At 39.0% G+C, this 21732-nt stretch overlaps 1 protein-coding gene across 2 annotated transcripts in view; it reads left to right on the top strand.

Annotated features, from left to right (window-relative positions):
• MET (MET proto-oncogene, receptor tyrosine kinase) overlaps positions 1-5368 on the top strand; it is a 110823-nt gene extending 105455 nt beyond the window's left edge. For both annotated transcript variants that reach the window (XM_045792794.2, XM_045792793.2), the window contains 2 exons: positions 2923-3059; positions 3168-5368. In XM_045792794.2, coding sequence (XP_045648750.1) covers positions 2923-3059; positions 3168-3378 — 348 coding nt within the window. In that variant the 3' untranslated portion in view covers positions 3379-5368. The remainder of the gene's footprint in view (positions 1-2922; positions 3060-3167) is intronic.
• The last annotated feature ends 16364 nt before the right edge of the window (positions 5369-21732 follow it).

The raw sequence follows: 21732 nt of genomic DNA, 5'->3' as shown, positions 1-21732 counted from the left end.
CCCTCTCTTTCTCCCTCCCCTTCTCGCTTTCTCTTTCTCTCTCTCTCCCCTTCTCTTCCCTTCCTCCCTCCCTTCCTCTTTTCCTCTTTCTCCTCCTCTTCCTTTTTTCTCTCCCTCCCGCTTGCTACCCTCACCCCCAGCCGCTCTCTTCTAGGTTAGCCTCATTCTCCTCCTTCACTGCCCCTCTCCCCACTATCTTCTCAGTCCTAAGCTGTTCCAGGGAATTTGGAATGTAGGCAGTACTGTGCTTTTCCTGGAAGCTGCGTCCCTCTCACCACTCCTGTCCCCTAAGTCCTCCAACCCTCCTCTGATTCCTAGCCATTGCCCAAGTCCTATAATTCCTCAGAAATTTACCCAACTCTGACCCCATTTTTGTGAATTTGCCTCTAGACCAACCTATAGCCTCAGCTTGGGTTAGGAGACCTAATCACAGACAAGTACTCAGCCTCTCAAAACATTGGTTTCCTAATCCTTAAAGCATCTACAAAACCAATTACATTACAGGGTTGTTATAAGGATTAAATGAAATAATCTTTTTTTAAAGGACATGAGGGCCGTTCCTGGCTTATTGTATGATATATGCTCTTTCCCACCACCCTAATTTGGGAGTTCAGTCTCATTGGGCTCCGTGTTGCCCAGATGCAGTAGCGCCTCTCACCTACTCCTGTTCAGAAACCACCCCCCCCCCCGCCCCAGCTGGTCTCCGTATGCGAATCCGCTTCTCCTATTTGTCTAAAGCATAGCGTTTACAGGTGCATCCCCTGGAGTTCAACTGCATGTCTCATCCATTTCAGCTTAACCCACTTTCAACTCTCACAAACCCCCACAGCATGGTGTCATTTCAACCTTATCTATCCCTTGCCCCCCCCCCCCCATCTACTCCACACATCAAGCAGAGTGACCTATTGTTCTTATATGGTTCAAAAAAACACACAAGTACTCTCACCGCTGGGCCCATTCCCTCCATCCAGAATACTCTTCCTGCCCTCACATTCTGTGTACCTGGAAAACAAATGCTCCCTGTTCTTCAAAATCTGCTTTACTGTCGCTTTCTTCCTGAAGCCTTTCTCAGGACCCCACTATTATCTCTTCTACTTTTCACAGCATTTGTACCTCTTTTCTATTACTGCTCTATATTATTTATTCTGTCTTACTATTCTGTGTGACAATGGGTTGTGTAATCCTCTTAATTCTGTTAAATCAACCTTAGGCCCATCTAGTAACTTGGACAGTCACCTACTTGTGCACCAAGTGTCGGTACATAACTTGTCAAATTGATTTAAACTTTAATGCAAATTCTGGAACTTAAAGGTTAACACAATGAAGTTGTCTATGAGTTGTGACTCATAAGATACTCAGTCTTTGGAAACTTCAATTTTGAGAAGCTGCGGGGGACAGCAAAGTTATCTAGCTCCCACCTGGGAAAGAGTGTTTTCTCTATTTAGATCAAGGCAGTCAGTGGCCTTAAAGGGTTCCTGCGCTTGGGCAAAGGGAAAGCGCCATTAATGGACATTTGTCTTAGCAACTATAGTATCTGCCTAGTTTCTTTTGGACTGTAGCAGTGTTAAGTTGGACATGCTTTATTTTCCTGGCTGAGTGCTGCAAGCTGCACCTGCTTCTCAATGTTCTATTTTCCTGCTCTGCCTGTATGGTCTGTGTTCTGCTTTCCCTCCAAACATCTTTTTTTTTCAGGGCCTCATTTCAACCCCCATGTGCTTCTTAGTCTGTGAGTGGCCTAGATGCGTTGCTAAGGAAAAGCTGATTTCCAGGGTCTTTGGCCAGCAGTGACCCACACATGCCGAATTACTCTCTTTGTGTCATCTCACCTTGGCACACATCCAGGGGAAGATAATATGTATGACCTAGTGTATTCCGAGTAGCTTTAAATCAAGAAATTGTATATTTAGTGTAGTTTAGTAGACTAAGTAAGACCCAAGAGTCAAGAACTCTTAAATGTTTATACCCCTGTGAAATCAGATTTATTGGAGGAATTTCTAGCAGGTCACTTAACCTCTCTGTATCCCTACAATATTCCTACAAAGTACTGATACAGCTGTTTTATATCAATCTTGTACTTCAGCATTTTTAAATTACATTTATTTAATTGAAATTAGTTTTCAATAGAGAACCTTCTTGCCTAGCAGTTTTATCACTTCTGATTTTTAATATGGATTTCTACTTACATGGACTTAGAGTTTGCCTTTTAACATTAACAGTTAGACGTGGTTACATTTCTTTTTTGTTTCTTTGTTTTTTTGTTTATGGTTACATTTCTTAAAGAGTATTTACATTCATTTGGAAATCCAATGAATTTAAATCTTGGAAAGTTTCCTTTATATTCTTTTGTGAATAACAAAAAAATGTGGTGAAACTATTGGAAAAGAGAAAGATAGAAAATATGTTAATATTTTAACCCTATAAGAACCTGGAAACCGTACTGTACTAACTGTAGATGAAATCATAATCATCGTGTGGACTTCAGATATTCTTTTTAAAAACTTTACATTTATTTATAATCTAAAATTTATCCAATTCTGGTATAATCATAAAATGTATAGGGGTGCCTGGGTGGCTCAGTTGTTAAGCATCTGCCTTTGGCTCAGGCCGTGATCCCGGAGTCCTGGGATCGAGCCCCGCATCGGGCTCCTCCACTGGGAGCCTGCTTCTTCCTCTCCCACTCCCCCTGCTTGTGTTCCCTCTGTCACTGCCTGTCTCTCTCTCTCTGTGTCAAATAAATAAAATCTTTTTTTAAAAAATCATAAAATGTATAGCTTACTAATTACCTTTAAGGAAATTTTTGCCCGAACAAGCAATAGTATTGAATATGCTAAGCCAAATTTAGTTATCAAGACCTACTGATCACCTTTCATGTTCATACGGTCACAGTCCTCACCTGGATTCTCCCTTCCATTGTTTGACTAGTGGTCCTTTGGTGTGCTCCTCTGGGAACTGATGACAAGAGGAGCACCACCTTATCCTGACGTCAACACCTTTGATATAACAGTTTACTTGTTGCAAGGCAGAAGGCTCCTACAACCCGAATACTGCCCAGATCCCTTGTAAGTAGAAATTTCGACAGAATCTTCTGTCATTACTGTATTCTTTACTTTTACTGAAATGCTTGCCTTCACGAAGTCTCTCATGGCATTTCTTCCTTTTTGAAATAGATATGAAGTGATGCTCAAATGCTGGCACCCTAAAGCTGAACTGCGCCCATCTTTTTCTGAACTGGTCTCCAGGATATCAGCAATATTCTCTACTTTTATTGGGGAGCACTATGTCCATGTGAACGCTACTTATGTGAATGTCAAATGTGTGGCTCCATACCCTTCTCTGCTGTCATCACAAGATAACATTGACGGCGAGGGGGACACATGACAGATGGATACCTCACCAGCCCCCTTCTGAGAAACATCATAGAACTTTCCAAACAATAGTCTACACTTGTTCAATTTTTTTTTCACTGCCTGGCCATTGAAAGGGCACCAGATATTTTTTGCTTTTGCCAAGATTGCACTATTATAGGACTTTATATTGCTATTTAAAATGAGTGGAGTCTAAGGAATTTCTCAGCTGACAGAGCATCAGAGCCAGAAGCTTTGTCCCATAGGCCAGTGACCAACAGCAACCCCACAGCTGTGATGACGCTCCTGTGCCTTCAGGCCAAAACCTGGATTCTAGGTTGAAATGTTTAAAAATCAGGATCCTACAGGATTTCATATGAGGAACGGAGGCAATGAATTTTGAGGGCTTCTTGATCACAGAAAATTCAGAAGAAATCTTAAAGTCCGGGACAGATGTGGCTCCAGTACCAAGCCACTCATTTAGAATGAAAGTGTTTCAAAGAACTTTCATGTGTTGTATGGTCACTAACATTTTTTATTACTGATATTGTCATTTGCCCATTAGGCAAACATTCCCTTTTAAATTTTTGTATCACATTCCTTTTAATGGAAAAATATCCATAGGCAATGCAGTGAACATTTCAAAATGGCAGGACATGAAATGTGCTTATAAATTAATAGGGAATTTACATATTGTACATAGATGACATCAAGAAGGTTCTCATAAAATAGCTTAGTCACAATGAAATATTTAGTTGTCATTTAGAAATCAACTGAGAATTATACTGTTCTAATGATTGTGGACATTTAGACGGTTTGTCTGTATTTTTTTTTTATGACAACTCTGAAAATAAAATAAGTGATTTGTAGTAAGTGTTTTTTAAAGGTAACTCAGCATGTTGTTAAAGCAGAATACATCTGACTAAAAGGTTCATTGGTTCCTATCATGGCTCATGTAGGGCAAAGAAAGGATCGATGGACTGGAAATACTAGCCTCTTTCTCAGGTGGCAGCTTCCCACCCCACAAACAATTGGAGGTAATAAAACTTTCTGGGAGTCCAGTTTTTCATTTGGACATGCTTTGTGTGAAGCAAAACATATTTTAAGGGGAAATAAAAGCAATTGAGAGTTCTGGCCATTTCACCTGGATGAACAGCTCTTCTGGGCAGGACTTTTGTAATGTTTTGTTCCAAGGGATTTTGTGCTTACTACTGTATAGTGCATGTGGCACAGGATACTCTGTTTTTGTCAATGTACACATTTAAAGTATTATATTTTTATAAAAATGTTTATTTTTAATGATATAAGAAAACTTTTGTTAGACCACAAAAATACTGCACTGTGAACATTTCAGAAAAGGTATGTCAGACTTGGATTAGTAAAAGCATAGTTCTCAATGGCTGTAAATAGTGATAAGGAAATGTACTGATTGCCAGTACACCCCACCCTCATTACATCACCAGGACTTGAAGCCAAGGGTTAACACAGCAAGCTCTAAAGAGGGTGTGTTACACGGAAGCCCAATAGTAGAGCTGGGCTGATGTTGCAAGAGAGTGATAACAACCTAAACTCTTTGACAGTGGTGGAATTTACCAGAAGACACAAGGAAATGTACGGTAGAGATATATTCCAATTTAAATGCTGTGTCAGAAGAGTAAAGAGTCATACTAATGCACAAATATTGCAAATGGTGGGTACAAAAAAAAAAAAATCTTCAGAAACAAATGTCTCTACTACTATCCAGAGGATACATCAAGAGCAGAAAGAGCATGTGGAAACAACCCATCAACAAGACTACACACCTGTATATATGCTTGAGAAAGCTGCAATGTGAAAATCATGTTTGCTATTTATAAACATGTTCTTAGGTTAATGTGTTTGGGCAGATTGTGAGAATAAGTGGTTCTTCTAAGAGTTAGATACTTGTCGTTGCTTATACCTGCAGTTGAGCAGAATGGTACTTTGTATGTTAATAGTTGTTGTTTTGATAAATCATACCATTAAAATAATGTATCATCTTGTTACTGAGAGTCGGTTATTGTTAGTCATGCTTGATTACCTATCCATTTACATAATGACAGAGGAAGTCTAAGATTGATTTCATCTGGCTGCATCAAGATCATCCATATATGAGAACCTGGGTTGATTCCTGGGCAGCTTAAAGGAATTTGCATCCTTGAATCTCAGGTAGTCTCTGTCTAAGAGTGGTTTGCCCCGAGTTGCCAAATTACTCACATTTCTCTATGTTTCAACTGCTAGAGCACCTATCTCCTCCTTTAGCATGATGCTCTTCTCCAACAAGGTGCAGCCTTGGACCAGAAGCCATGACAATAAAGCTGAAAACCCATAGTTGGCAGAGAGATATCTTGTTGGGTGTTGGAAGAGAGAGGCCTTCTTACCCCCTTAAAACTACTCTTTCTATCTACAAAGTTTCCCACCATTCAGGGGCCCCCAGCTGCTAGAGAACATAATTTCAGGTTATCTCCATGAATATTCTTGGAATGGTAAGGGAATTCAGAGGTGATATTTCAGTCATCTAAAAATCATGTGGCACTTTGGAGCAATCTGATTTCAAAAAAGACCCAAAATTAAATCGGTGCCTGCAAAATACAGTGGGGGCTGATCCTTAATGAGAGAGAATTCATTTCTTGTACACAGCCAAACTCACTCCCAGCCAAGAAATGCACCTCTATAAGAAATTCAGTCAGACTCCATTCCCTGAAGGGCAAGAACCTGTCATCTCTATATTCCTAGTATCTGGCACTTAGTAGATTCTGAAATAATTGCTGACCTGAAACCAAATTTTCCTATCCTTAATCACCTTAAACCACCACAGATGCAGTTCTTACCTATGCAGCTTGCATGATATTTGGTGAACAATGACATGGGGACGGGAGGACCTTTGTCGGGAGAGAGGGATGAAAGAATATTCCTTTACAAAATTTTGCTTGATGCTCTGAATTTTTTTTTTAAGTAGGCTCCATGCCCAGTGGGGAGCCTAACACAGGGCTTGAATTCACGACCCCGAGATCAAGACCTGAGCTGAAATCAAGAGTCGAACACCCAACTGACTGAGCCACCCTGATGCTCTGAATTTTTAATTACACGATTTTTCACTTCACAGTGTAGGCATCGATTATATTTTTGCTCTTTCTGACCTACACAGCATCCTTAAAGAAATAGGGGAAGGAATATACAACCTAGAAAAGCACATCGAATGTTTGCAGATGTCTTACATCATAACCTACCCAATTTGGTTCAAGAAACAAGTTAGCATTATATAAAAGAAACTGATCATATTTCATTTAATTCAACTAATATTTATTGAGCAGCTACAAATGTCAAGCACATATACTAGATAATGGTGATTTAAGAATACAGTCCCTCCCACCCCAAGGAATTTAATGGAAGAGACAAACAAAATGACACAATTAATGCCTAGTTTAACTATGCATTTCTTAGATCTGTAAACTATCTTGAAGAAGCATCACAGTTTATAAGTGGAAGTTTGTATCTTTGGACCTCCTTCACCCATTTCTCCCAATCCTATCTCCCACCTCTGGCTACCATGAATCTATTCTCCAAATCTATGAGCTTGGTTTTTTTTGTTCTTTTGTTTTTGTGACTTTTTTTATTTTTAGAGATGCCACATACAAGCGAGATCATATGGTATTTGTCCTCTATCTGACTTACTTCTCTTAGTATAATACCCTTAAGGTCCATCCATGTTGTGGCAAGTGGCAAGATTTGCTTTTTTTGTGGCTGAATAATAGTCCATTGTATCTATACCACATTTTCTTTATCCATTCATCCATCAGTGGGCACTTAGGTGGTTTCTATATCTTGGCTTTTGTGTATAATACTGCAATGAACATGCATATATCTCTTTTGAGTACTGGGGTTTTTTCCCCTTTCCCCTTTCCCTTTTTCCCTTCCCTTTCCTTTCACCCAGAAGTGAAGTTACTGAATCAAATGGTAGTTCTATTTTCAATTTTTTTAAGAACTTCCATACTGTTTTCCAATTTACATTCCCACCAGCAATGCACAAGGGTTCCCTTTTCTCCATGTCCTTATCAACACCTGTTATTCTTGTCTTTTTGATAATAGCTCTTCTAACATGTGTAAGGTGATATCTCGTTATGGTTTTGATTTGTGTCTCCCTGATTATTAGTGATGTTGAGCATCTTTTCATGTGTCTTGTTGGCCATCTATGTATCTTTGGAAAAATGTCTATTCAGATCCCCTGCCCATTTTTTAATCTTTTTTTTTTTTTTTTGCTGTTGAATGGTTGAATTCATTATATATTTTGCATATTAACCCCTTATCAGATACATGATTTGCAAATATTTTCCCCCTTTCCATAGCTTGCCCTTTTTTTTGTTGGTGGCTTCCTTTGCTGTGCAGAAGCTATGTATTTATTTATTCTCTCATGTATTTATTTGCTTATTTTTGAAAGAGAGAAAGAGTGTGTGTGTGTATGTGTGCGTGTGTGTGTGTGTGTGTGTGCATGCGCGCAAGCTGCAGAGGGGTGGAGAAAGAGAGAGAGAATCCCAAGCAGGCTCCATGCTCAGCACAGAGCCCAACACAGGGCTAAATCTCAAGACCCTGAGATCATGACCTGAGCCGAAATCAAGAACCAACTCAACTAACTGAGCCACCCAGGCACTGCTGTGCAGAAGCTTTTTAGTTTGAGGTAAGCCCACTTATTTATTTTTGCTTTTGTTGCCATTGCTTTTGGCATCAGACTCAAAAAATCATTGCCAAGACCTGTATCAAAGAGTTTATTGGCTATGTTTTCTTTTAGGAGTTTTATGGCTTCAGATCTTATGTTCAGTTCCTTAAGTCATTTTGAGTTAATTTTTGTGTATGGTATAAGATGGTATTCAGTTTCCTTCTCTTACATGTGGCTATTCAGTTTTCTCAACACCATTTATTGAAAAAATTGTTCTTTCCCCATTGTATATTCTTGGCTCCTATGTTGTAAATTAATTGACCATATATGCGTGGGTTTATTTCTGAGCCCTCTATTCTGTTCCATTGATTGGTGTGTCTGTTTTTATCCAATACCATACTGTTTTCATTCCTATGGCTTTGTAATACAGTATGAAATCACAGTATGAAATACAGTATCCAATACCATACTGTTTTCATTCCTATGGCTTTGTAATACAGTATGAAATCACAGTATGAAATACAGTATCCAATACCATACTGTTTTCATTCCTATGGCTTTGTAATACAGTATGAAATGTAAGAAGGAAACAGTTCAAACGTTCCAAAGTGAAGCCTCCTAGGCAAATAAATCAAACTCTGACCTACCTTGGGCAAAATACTGAACCTCTCTCAAATAGGCTAATCCTACTTACTTCACAAAGTTGTTTGAAGACTAAAACAATAGTATGGAAAGGTACCTTGTATACCATAGTTGCTCATTAATTGTGATATTATTATTATCTTCAATCTTGGACAGTAAGAGCCCATGTAAACGTAACCTGTGTTTGACTGAATAGGGAAATTAAGCCTGAAGGGGGACCTTAAATCCAAATCCTCTCCCCAACCATCTCATACCTGCTTTATACAGTAGATACAGAGCTGTGATTTCACCTTATCCCTGAGTGTTTATGTGGCAGTGTTGTGGGGGTGTGGGGGCGGGTGATGAGAAGGGTGACAAGACAGTGACAAAATGGCAGCACCTTTCCTCTTAGTGCCGGACACCTGAAAAATACCTCCACCCCTTCTTCTTTCCTTAAACTCCCTACTATTTCTTTATTCACCTCTCTAATGACTAATTTCCTTTTCTCTTGTTTAATCTTTGAACCTCAAATATACAACAGACATGCGAGAAAAAAAAAACCAATCTGTCTAAATTACAGGAAAGTTTCACAAAGGCACAATGACAGGAGTCACAATTCTCAGTATTCATGTCTAGAGATTATTACTGTTCTTTGTTTTGCTCGAATGGATGGTTAATGATTATTCAGATTCAGGAAAAGTAGGCTAAGTACAGTATTGTTTTAGTTATATGATGTGTGTTTGGAAGATAAGGAATATTTCATTAATATTGTAATCCATCTGGATGATTAGACATACATAGGGAACTACACAATTTAGACAATTTCAGGAGATAGGTACACAGACATTATGCCCCAAAGTAAGACATGCTGATTGCTTTTAATTCCATAAAATGTTTTTCCTTTTCATACTTGCATTTTTCTTCAAGACTATCTCAATTCCCTATCTATCAAAAATTGGAAATAAGTTCAGTCATAAACCAGTGAAATATTTCAGTTGGTGAATTGAAGGTAATAAAACAGAGGCTTGCCCAAACTGTCCTTTGTTGTAAATTACACCAGAGGTCTAGATTACGTCAGCCTAAGGTATTGATCACAATGCTGAGAGGTTTATAACTACTATTGACTTACCATGTGACCCAGGAGCAGAAATCTAGGAAAATTGCAAAAGCATATCTATGGTAATGAAAAGCCCATCATTAATAGAACTTACTATCCTGTCAGGTGACTAGTACTCTCTTGGCTTTAAGGCAAATATTTAACAAATGCTGGAAATAGTAGGATTTTGCCTTCCTTTTTTCCATTGTGTGCTTCTGAGCTATTCTGATAAATGTGTTTCCCTTCTTACCAATAAAAGTATAGATTTTTTTAAAAAACTGATATGAATTAGTTAATTAATCCCATATAAAATTAGCATCCAAACATTCAAATGGCTCCTATATTTTTTTTTTTTTTTTTTTACTGAAGACGTAATTCTGCTTATAGACTAATTTAAAATAGGGCTCACGTCCTATTCTCCTGAGCAGTAAAACCCTACCTGGTTAAGCATTCTGAAAACTGGTTAGTGTTGAAGAAGCAATTCTGACATGGGACTGGACATATTTAGGGTGCATAAACAGAATGTTTAATTTAAGTAAATTAGCTCTATTGAACATTATTTTGAAGCTCTGGATCCAGACTACAATGATAATTAATTTTTATCCTTTTCTTGAAAAGAAGCCCTTTGTCTTTATGCATTCACTTTTTCACTGTCACATGCGTACATTCTTTTCACCACATGAGCTCCAGGCTGGCAAAAACATCCACTAATCCTTGGACCTCTGGGTTGGAACGACAAAAATGCATAAAATCTTACCAGGCCAAAAGAGATCAACTTTAAAAATCTTTGGCATCCAAACATGTCAGAACAGTTTTTCTCTGACTCCCCAAGCCATTTGTGTTCCCCATTATGGTCCATGGGACCTATTATATCAGTTCCTACTTTTACTGGGCAGCCTGGAATTTTTAAGAACCATATTTCATTTACCTTTCGTGGTTGTTTATAATTTTCACAGTTGTCTTATGAGTTTTCTTTCCGTCTCTAATTCTAAAAGTATTGGAAGTGGTAATGGACAGACTGCTCTCTCTGCCAGCTGAAGCCGTCACTGACGTTTGCCCCTATGTCCTGGGTGACATCTGTTCTTTCCATTATAGCCAAGCTGGGCCTTTCCTTCTGTAGAACTGTACTAAACAACCACCATCTCTATCAGGGGCAACAGTTCTTGTAAACAGAAATGCTAAAATCAGAGCCTTTGTGAAATCCTGCCACACACATCTGAAGTCAGTCACATGATCTTCGGACATTATTTCAGAAGTCCCAATAAAGAAAAATTACAGAGAAACCCAAACATGCTATCAGGATACTTTTGCAAGCTGTTTCTAATTTTTTGTTGGACTAAGAGAATTAAACAGAGGGAATTTAAATTATCTTCGGTGGTAGCCGAAGGGTCTGTGAAAACACGTGGGTAAAGCAAGAAGTCACTATCACAGAGATACTAAAAAAACATATTTCAGAAAGAAAATATCCAGTGTTAAAACTACACAGATATTTTTTCTGAAAATGAGCTTAATTGATAAAAATAATAATGATGATAATAATGATCTCATCCCAGGACGCAGGAATTAATGGCTGTCTGGCGGCTAATGGGCTCAGGTAATGCTCTCAGGAATTGGTCTTGCTTAATGAAATGCTGTTTGTTTAGTAAACGAATGCTTTAAATGACAGAAGTAAAAAATCAGGGCTGCCACCATCAAGACTGGTTGATTCACAGGAGAAAAAAAAAAAGCTAAACACAAAAATGTGCCATTTGCTGCTCTTACTTTTTTATTCATTTGCGATTCAGAAAAAAAATACACATTCTTTATCATTTTTTCTTTTATATATCCGACTCCCACTTTTCCTCTGGGGATATGTTGACTTATGGATTGTTTTATTGACAGAGAATTAACCTGTAAATGAAAATGTAACCCCTCTACTGCAGGCATATCAAATTTAAAATTACGATTGCTTTGAATCATTTTCTTTTAAATACTGTGATGTGAAGAAACGGATCCTCCACGTGGGCTCTAGATTACTGTCTCCAAATTACACTTGGCTTAGAAAGTCGACACACAACATCGTATTCCAACATCATTCTAAGAACTGAGCTCCTGATTCTGCCCTCTATATTGACTCTTCCTTTTAATCCCAAGCCAGCTGCCAAAACTATATAATATATCTGATACATCGTTTTTCAGCTTGAAAACCTGTGCCCATTCCTAGATTGTCCCTGCATCAATCCTTTATGTTGTTATGTCTTGTTTTATTCTTAGCATATATCCTCATGGAAAAACATTTTAGACAAAAAGGTATAAAGTGGACAGGAAATATCCTCTGACCACTCTTTCACACCCTCCATCCTCGCTTCCTAAAGATAAACAATGTTAACACTTTCTTGTATATTCTTCCAGAAATTTCCACCTTGCTTCAGTTCTAAACTAAGCCAGACACTTTCAGGACATCCTTCAAAAGCCTCCATTTTATTGATCAAAGGGTCATTCATCATCATCTCCTGATCAAGAGATTATCTCTCTACCTTTGCGACTTTGAACTTCCACCAAAAATAGCTCCCTTTGATAAAAGCGGTATTAAACAGGACTAAACCAAGCCATTTGGACCACCGCCTCCACCCAAGCTGCCTTATACTATGGTGTCCCTCCAAACTGATATTCTTTAAATATTTTCTCAACTTTTACTTAAATAGAAGATTGAAATTATGTTCTTTTCATACAAAAATTAAAGGAACAGATTTGTTTATTTCCATGTAACAACACAGAATCGATATACTAAAAAAAAAAAAATCAGCAAAATATTATACTTTTCTAACATTCTAGTTCTCTTTTGCAATATTCCAGCCAAACCAACTTGGAAATTATAAAGGGTTTTAAACTTAGGTAATAAAAATAAATCACCCATTCCTGATATGCAGCATTCTGTGAGGGATTATTTTCAGAATTTCAGCTGACGGACAACCTTTAACTGACTGGAACTGTATTTAATGTGCAGCAAACATACACCACAGAGATGGGTTGTTTACTGTAGCAAGTTATTTTGCTTCACTCCAACTGTCCTTTTGGCAGGAGCACACCCAACCTAATTTTGTCCGTTACATAAGGAGCCACATGTGGAAACCTGAATCAACTGACATCGTATTACTGAGTTAATCCGGCCATAATTCAGTGCCTAGTGACCTGGCGGACCCATCTCTTACTCTCATTCTGGATAGCTCTATAGCGTAGGGGTTAGGTGGACACACTTTGGGATCAAACACCATAGGTTTGAATCACTTCCACCACTTATGAGCAGCGTGATTTTGGACAAGTTGCTCAACTTTTCTAAGCCTCAGTCTCCACATCGAGAGCATGGAAATGAGAGTGGTGACTTCCTCATAACATTGCATGAGGATTGAATGAAACAATGTATGCATAGCTCTTAGTAAGTGGCAGTAATTATTTCTGGAGAGCTTGGCTTTATTATTATTATTATTATTACTATTATCATCATTATCATCACTATCATCATCACCCATCAACATCATCATCATTTATAACCTGCCTTACTCCACAGGAAGATTCAATGTGGAAGACTCTAGAATAAAGTTACCCCCAAACAGGTCCAAAGTTTGGCATAATCCAGAAATATATGAAATTAAAAGCCATGAAAACAGATGCTAGTTTTCTTCATCCTTTTTAGTAAGACCAGCCTGGGTGTTAGGAACAATGGGGCCCTAGTCCAGTCTGACTTTACTGCTGGTGTGACCCTCAGTGTCACTTACTCTTTTTAAGTTGTACTGTTCTTCCCTATGAAGTATGATGATATTTATACTCACAGAGCTAGCTGTAAATATCAAATAATAAGGTTTTATACAAACAAAGGTATTATTATGGCTCTTCGATTCATCAAAATATGCTTTTTAATTTCAAAAAATCTCCTTAGAATTCATCTGATGTATAAAATTTCCTCTAACCAACCCCAGACTTCCTCCACTGTGGCAGAATTGCTGGAGCTGTTTGAGGAGACCCGTACTTAGAATCAGTGGGCTCAGGCCTGGCAAAGGCCATGAATCCGGCCCTGGGCGTCAGCGCAGGGGTTCTGGGTGCTCATTGCTAGCTGACCCTGAAACAACTCCACGTCCTCTTTGGAGTTCAAAGTTTGGGGGTGAAATCACTGCCCCTTCTCAAAGATAAACAAAAATGCAGATCCGAAGTGCTGTCCTGAGCTAACATGAAACAAGTTGAGTTTGAATCTCATCAGGGCAGTGTTTTTCCAACATAATAAATTGCTCTTTGTTTAAATCAGAAACTGAATTCATTTTATTTTCCAAAATCGGCCCTGCCAGGTTTCCTTGATTTAATTGTATCTTTTTCGTCTGCTGACAATGGAAAGCAGAAGAAAATAGTCTTGCTAAGGAAATGAAATATTACCAAGAAAAACAGGCATTCTCACACTGTATGAGGGGGGCTTTTTTTTTTTTACATTCAATTTTTTTATAAGAAAAAAGGTCTCTACCCTTTGAAACAACAGCATTATTGCGGTTACTGTTAGGTCATATCTACATGGCCCAAAAGAAAATGTTGGAAAGAAAATTAACTAGTTCAGAAGGGTATGGACAACATTATTTTTAAAAGGAAATGGTTTTCATACATAGAATAACAAATGAGAGCAAAGAAAAGTGGAGTTGGAATAATTATTTAAATAATTCAAATAAAAATGTATGATTAAAGCATATGTGGAGTTCAGCTAAAATCAGTTAGAGGGAACACAAATTAACCAAATCATTACTATAATTCTTCAATTTACTTAGCTAAAACAGCCCTTGTTTTAATAACAGAGAAAAACTCAGTCCTGACTGACTGGTAAGGCGGTCTCGTAATGAAAGAATAAGGGTTTTTGTTTTGTTTTGTTTTGTTTTGTTTTTAAAGATTTTATTTATTTATTCGACAGAGATAGAGACAGCCAGCGAGAGAGGGAACACAAGCAGGGGGAGTGGGAGAGGAAGAAGCAGGCTCATAGCGGAAGAGCCTGATGTGGGGCTCGATCCCATAACGCCGGGATCACGCCCTGAGCCAAAGGCAGACGCTTAACCGCTGTGCCACCCAGGCGCCCCAAGAATAAGGGTTTGAAGCAAGAAAGGGCCAGGTTCCCATCCCGGCTCTGCCACTACTCACCATTTGCCAAGGGAAAATTTTGGATTTTCATTTATTCAATTTTAAAATATTTTTGAGAGGCTTTGACATGATAAGCACTGTTCTAAGGAAGGAAAACACGGCAGGGAATATAACAGACAAGACTGTTACCGCCATGGGGCATTTATTCCAAAGCAGGGAAAAAGAAAGGGAAAGAAAAGAAGAAAAGAAAAGAAAAGAAAAGAAAAGAAAGAAAGAGAAGAAAGGAGGAAGGAAGGAAGAAAGAAGGGAAGAGAGAAAGGGAGAGAAGGAGGGAGGGAAGAAGGAAGGGAGGGAGGGAGGAAGGGAAAAAAAGATAGATGGATAATGGATGGGTGTATAGATAGATACACAAACGTTATTTTCAAATTGTTTTAAATGCTGTGAAAGGAATAAATAAGATAAAAGGTAAGGATTACAATGGCTATTTGGCACTGGGTGATCAGGAAAGGCCTCTCTAAGAGAGCAAAATGTGGGCTGAGACTGGAAGACAAGAACGAGCCAGCAGTGTGAGGGGCTGGTGCAGAGCCCTGGAGGCAGTGAGAACACCAAGTGCAAAGGCTGTTTCTGAAGGCAGGAAGGGGCCTGTTGAAGGCCCAGGAAACAGACCCACATGGCAGTAATCTGTTGAGCTGGGTGAAGAGTGGTACGAGGCAAAGTTGAAAATGTAAGCAACAATGAGTTAGATTTCTATTCTAACAGCAAGGGAAAGCTACTGAAGGGTGTTAAACAGAATTTTTTATTTTTATTTTTTTTAAAGATCTTATTTATGTATTTGAGAGAGAGAGAGAGAGACAGTGAGAGAGAGAGACAGTGAGAGAGCATAAGCAGCAGGGAGAAAGAGAAGCAGGCTTCCTGCTGAGCAGGAAGCCAAACGTGGGGCTCAATCCCAGGACCCTGGGATCATGACCTGAGCTGAAGGCAGACACTTAACCAATTGAGCCATCCAGGTGCCCCTAAACAGGGTTTCTTAGAAATCAGTCTAGCTGCTGAGTGAAAGTAGATTGTAGCAAAGCAAGAGAAATAAGGCGACTATTCAATAACATTAGGATGGAGGCAGTCAAGGTAGAGATAAGTGAACAGACTTGAGATGCATTTTGAAGGCAAAATGAATGAAACATGCTGATGAACTGTATGTGGATTTGGACAGAGGGGATCAAAGGCAACTCTTAGACTCTTAGATTTTTTTTTTTTAAGATTTTATTTATTTATTCGACAGAGATAGAGACAGCCAGCAAGAGAGGGAACACAAGCAGGGGGAGTGGGAGAGAAAGAAGCAGGCTCATAGCAGAGGAGCCTGATGTGGGGCTCTATCCCATAATGCCGGGATCACACTCTGAGCCGAACGAAGGCAGACGCTTAACCGCTGTGCCACCCAGGCGCCCCTAGACTCTTAGATTTTTGACTTGTGCAAATAGATGGATGGTGTCACAACCTATTGTGAGAAAGCTGAGAAAGTCACAGGTCAGATCAAGAGTTCTACTTTAGACATTTCCACTTAAGATGCCCCCTAGACAAAGAACTGGAAATGCCATTTGAATATGTAAGTCTTAAGCTTGGAGGAACCAAACCATCAATATTTGGTTGTATAAAGCCATGGAACCAGAGAGATCATCTAGGGAAAGAAGCTAGAAAGAACAAGGATCAAACCACAGGGAACTACATGCTTTAGAAGTCAGGGAGGTAAGACTGAGAAGAAGTTACTTAATTCATCATAAAATGCAAACTTATATGGAAAAATTAAATAAAATTATATAAGTTTTGTACTAGCTGGTTAAAGCTGCTTAACAATTGTTAATTTCTTCCATTTTTTTTTTCTAACCCTCTTCGTGCTCACCCACTCCCACCATCCAAATATAGTGCAACTTTGGTTCTAAAAAGAAGTGAGCCACTGTGTACCCAAAGGAATTAAAACCTAACACTTCTTTTACCTCAATTTATCCAGGTCCCAATTGATGTAAGAAACAGGCAAAGACCACACACTGAGCAGTCATTGTGCATCACAAACAGTAATCCCAATGACAAGTCTCCTCTATCCTTCTGAAGAATTCTGTGTCATTCTAATTGTTCTAAAGTTTATAATACTAGATCAACACAAATTATATCCACACTTGTCGTCTTTCATTTTAAACTGGAAAAACGTGCATCCTGTGTTTGCCTGCTCACTTTGGACACCTTAACTCCTGCTTTTACTAAGATGATAAGCTTATGTGATCATTATTACGCTTCAAGCAAGTTTCTGAAAACAACAAAAAAGTAATCATCCACAGTTAATCTAGAGTGTGTGTATCAGGACTGGGCTCAGAAAACCCCAAAACAACTGTGGCTTAAACGAGACAAGAGTTTCCTTCTTTTACGCAAAACAAGTTGGAAAACAGACAGTTGGGGCTGGTGTGGAGGCTACAAGCAGAGAAGATTCCTCAAGCAGACACCCCCCTAAGCACGGAGCCCCACATGGGGTTCAATCCCAGGACCCTGAGATCATGACCTGAGCCGAAATCAAGAGTTGGATGCTTAACTGAGTGAGCCACCCAGGCACCCAAGAATCTTCTTTTTTTAATGATTAATCCAAAAAATATGAGCTGTCCCTGACAGAGCTATCCATCCTGGGTCCCTTGATCAAGTTTTATCCTATCTAATTTCAGTAAAGTCAACATGTATGGATCGAAATTATTTGATGAGGTACTTGGTTAGGCAGTGTAGGTAATACAGAGATTTACAAATCTTTTCATGATTTACACGTGTATTAGAAAAGAAAAATAAGGACAAAAATCCTAACTGTGGTAGGTTATTGTAATAAGCATAAAAATTAAGCAACTTGGAAATTCAGCATATAAAGAGATTCATTATGCTAGAAGAGGGCTGAAGAAGGTTTTGTGAAAGAAGAAGCACATGAGCTGGGCCCAGATGGAGAGACAGGAAGAGAAGACTACCCTGGACAGAGTCAGGTCAGCAAGGAAGTCAGGAAAGTGCAAGAATGGTAAAGGAACAAGAGAGGTTAATTTGACTATAAGAATGCTTGGGGGAAGAAACAGTTATGTGTCTACTGCTGATGAGCCTGGGTGAATAATCAGATGCAAGTCTCCCTTGCCTACAACGTAATACCTTTCTTATTCTCTTATGACCATGGTTAGTAGGTTCAGAAATTCAAGAATAGTGTTGGGTGATGGAAGGATATAATCAGGATAAAAGAGAGTGAGTTCTTTGTCCTTTTTGGCTTCCAGTCCCTCAGCGAGGGTCATGCGAGCCCATCCAGAACCCTCCATGCCACTGGATACAGTGCCGCATGGAAGCCACGCTAGGTTGCTACCTCTCTTGTAGAAACATAGCATGCAGTCAGGCACATAGCACTGGAAAAAATGGTGTGGATGAAGAATTGCTTGGCACTCCCCGAGCTAAGGAGCCGATGTGCTCCAGGAGCGTGGAGGACTCAAATCACAAAAGGCCTTGAAGGTGCTAGGAAATGGGGAATGACAACAGGCTTTCAAAACAGAGGGGCAACAAAATCAGAACGATTATTTGGAGTAATGACTCCAACAGCATTGATTGGAAGAAGAAATATTTTTAAAGCCCAGTTAGGAGACGGTTTCAATTTAGTCTAGTTGACGAAAGCAGAAACTACAGCTGTGCCGAAAGAGAGGGGTAAGAGGTCAGGATCCTGTGATCACATTGCACTGTTGCTTTATGATTGTGTTTGATGGCACAATTGTTTACAACCCTCCGCTTTCTTCTCTGCCTTATCATTAGTGTTACTTTAGAATAATGAAGCCTGTTCTATCCATTAACTCCACTAACATTTGATCTCCCCATGGATTGAGGTTAAAAATTAATTACTCTTCCAACATATTGATTACATGACTATAAATATAAAAACAGAACTACAGAGCAACTACAGGGACCTTTGTTTAAATAGCATGTTTGCTCTTTTTAAAGGAGGGAATTAATGTTGAAGGACATTGGACCTGGAGGAACATACCAGAAAAGCAACCCTAGAGTGCCATCTAGTGTCGACAACATTTTTAAATGCGGCGTACCCAAGAAAGGTCTGCTTTTAGATATCCTGTGATTTCCTCCTGTTGAAAACTAGTCAACGTCTGACTAGTTAGAACCAAACTCTCAAATTGCTTTCACTGCTTGCCGTTCGGATAGAGATCTGAGTTTTAAACAAAATATTCGTTTTGAAACTGCAACATGAGGAAGGCTTCAGTTCAACTTCTAGGTAGTGATGAGTTAATAGAATAGTCGGAGGGCATTGTTTTCAGCTTTCCATCATCCCTGACACAACTCCCTCTTTTTAACATTCTAGGAAAAGGTTGGCCCTGCGGTAGAGCTAGCTTTTCTTTTCTTTTCGTCTCTTTAACTGGGTAGTCTCAGACTATGTCACCTAATGAAAAGTGAACTCATAATATTTCATGAACTAAAGGATAGATAGTATGCAAGAGGTTAGGAGCTGGTGTTAAAATCTCTTGCCGTGGAAATTCATTGTTACTGGGGTGGCTCATATATCAGAGCACTGCCTTCTGCAGACATTAAAATTCACTTTGTTTCATGTCCCTAATACTGCCCAGCCCTTGGGAAGCACGAATCTGACATTATATTAGGCAATTCGCGCTGACCTAGTAACTCAAAGCAATCATCACTGGTAACTTAAAGTGACTAAACTCCAAAAGAAATAGAGCCTAAGGTCACAGTTGTAAATCTTGCCACAGGAAGGCCAAAGATTATAATCTTTATGCCAAGTGCTACGGATTCCTTTCTGCTGAGCAGAGTCACATTTCAAAGACTTTACTAATCTGAAACCTATAAGCGGTTGTGACAATAGCAGATATGGCTTAAATGACATCAAACACACATTTTAAAGAAAACTGGTAAATCAGTGGGGAAAAAACAATTACATTTATTGTATCTGAGGTTCCGATTTTATAGGTCCAGCTTCGCACTCTAGTGAAATCCAAGTAAGATCATCTTTATGAATTAAAAGGCTAACATGATTCAATTGTGGTTAATTGAGGAGGTATATGATCCTCTATCAGGGAATGTTTGTATAACTTGTAAGCTGATTCCATGTTTGCTACAATTGTGTTGTAAACAGGGTACCACTAGTTCAGTTGGAAGTTCTGTGCTATTGAGACCAAGGTCAGAGGTTTGATGACTAAACAGGACAAACAGCTTCACCGTTGGGTGCCTCGAGACATCTTATCAATAAGTTTCCTCAAAATCAATGGCCTTTGGGAGAGTGAATGTAAAGATCGTCCACTGCTTAAGAAAAACACTTTTAAAAATCTGTTCCTATGAGACTTTTTATTGGATAAACAATGTATGCTTCCTCGAGGCCAATCAAGGTCAGGATGTAACTTTGTAAAAGCTCACATTCTTGCAGACGCTAACAATCCCTTCCAGTCCTAACCTGTTCCAGTAGATTCTCTCACCCTCATATTTTCATGCCTCTCATACTCGTAGAAAGATATTCATTTACATAGATTTTAGGGTTTTTAAATAAAGGTAGGATCATGCTATGAACATAATCTGAGATGGGATTTCCCTTCTTCTTCTTTTTTTTTTTTTTTAAGATTTTGTTTATTTAACAGAGAGAGCACAAGCAGGGGGAGCTGCAGAGGGAAAGGGAGAAGCAGGCTGCCCACTGAGCAGGAAGCCCAATGCGGGGCTCGATCCCAGGACCCTGGGATCATGACCTGAGCCAAAGGCAGATGCTTAACTGACTGAGCCAACCAGGTGCCTCTGAAATGGGATTTATTTTCGCTTTAGTAGTATGTCACAGGTAGTCCTCCGGCTTGTAACTCAGTCTTTTTCATTGCCTAATATTCTGTAAAATGGGAGTTTAAAATTTCATTTAATCATTCCCCTCTTCATGGGCAGTAAGGTTGTTTTCAAGCTTTTTTGGTGGTTGTTTCATTTCGCATTACAAACAATGTTGCCAAAAATATACATATTTTCTAACATACCAGCCTTTTATTCTATGATATAGTCCTAAAAAGACAGAAAAGGTAATAAGTAATAGATGCAGCCTCTAATTTCAGGTTAAGTATCTGAAGTTGAAAGATTTCTCCTTAGATACATAATAAGTCCAAGCCTGTGTCATAACAAAAAGGCATGGCCACATCTGCTCCAGGTCTGAAATTTCAGAGGAAAAAAAATGAAAATGAAAAAGAGCAACTTTTTATGTTGCTCCTGTGATCTGTAGCACACCCTCTGCGACAGCTACATTCTGTGGGATTTCATAAGACGGAGCAATGTTAAGCTCTTATCTGTGCTCTGCTATCCAGGTATGAGTTAAGTAAGACATCCTTGGCCTCAGATGTTCTTTAAAAGAGCATTTCAAAAGAAAGTTATTTCAATTTGCTTTTCTAAGAGTGGGTCTAACTTAATGATAGGAGGACCACTAGAGTCGGAGCCAGAAGACTGGGTCCGAAGGCTGGCTCAGTCACTATTTAATAGCCATCATTTATTGAGAACTTACCATGTGCCAAATATTATTTGCTTACATGGATTAAAACATATGATTCTCACAATCACCTGATGAGGTACGTGTTCTTATTCCCCATTTATAAATGAGGAAATGGCACAGAGCCTTACGGAACTTGCCCAAGTTTACAGAGCTAATAAAGAGCTGGACCAGGAATCAAACATAGGCAGGGTTCCTCCAAGAACCATTTAACCAATGTTCCATAAGTAGGTAACCTTGAGCCCTTTCCTTCCTAAGACTCAGATAACTTATCTCAAATGTGAGGGTAATAAACCTGTTCTACCTCTTTCCGCAGGTCATCCTGGAGGAGTGAGATCATTATACATAGAAGTCTCAGTAAGTGATAAATCATTACAGTGTTCAGGGTTTT

Source organism: Ursus americanus, chromosome 3 (genome assembly GCF_024610735.1).
Source record: "Ursus americanus isolate L20-20 chromosome 3, mUrsAme1.1.p, whole genome shotgun sequence".
Classification (NCBI taxonomy): Eukaryota; Metazoa; Chordata; class Mammalia; order Carnivora; family Ursidae; genus Ursus; species Ursus americanus.
This window is presented reverse-complemented; position numbering and strand designations above follow the sequence as displayed.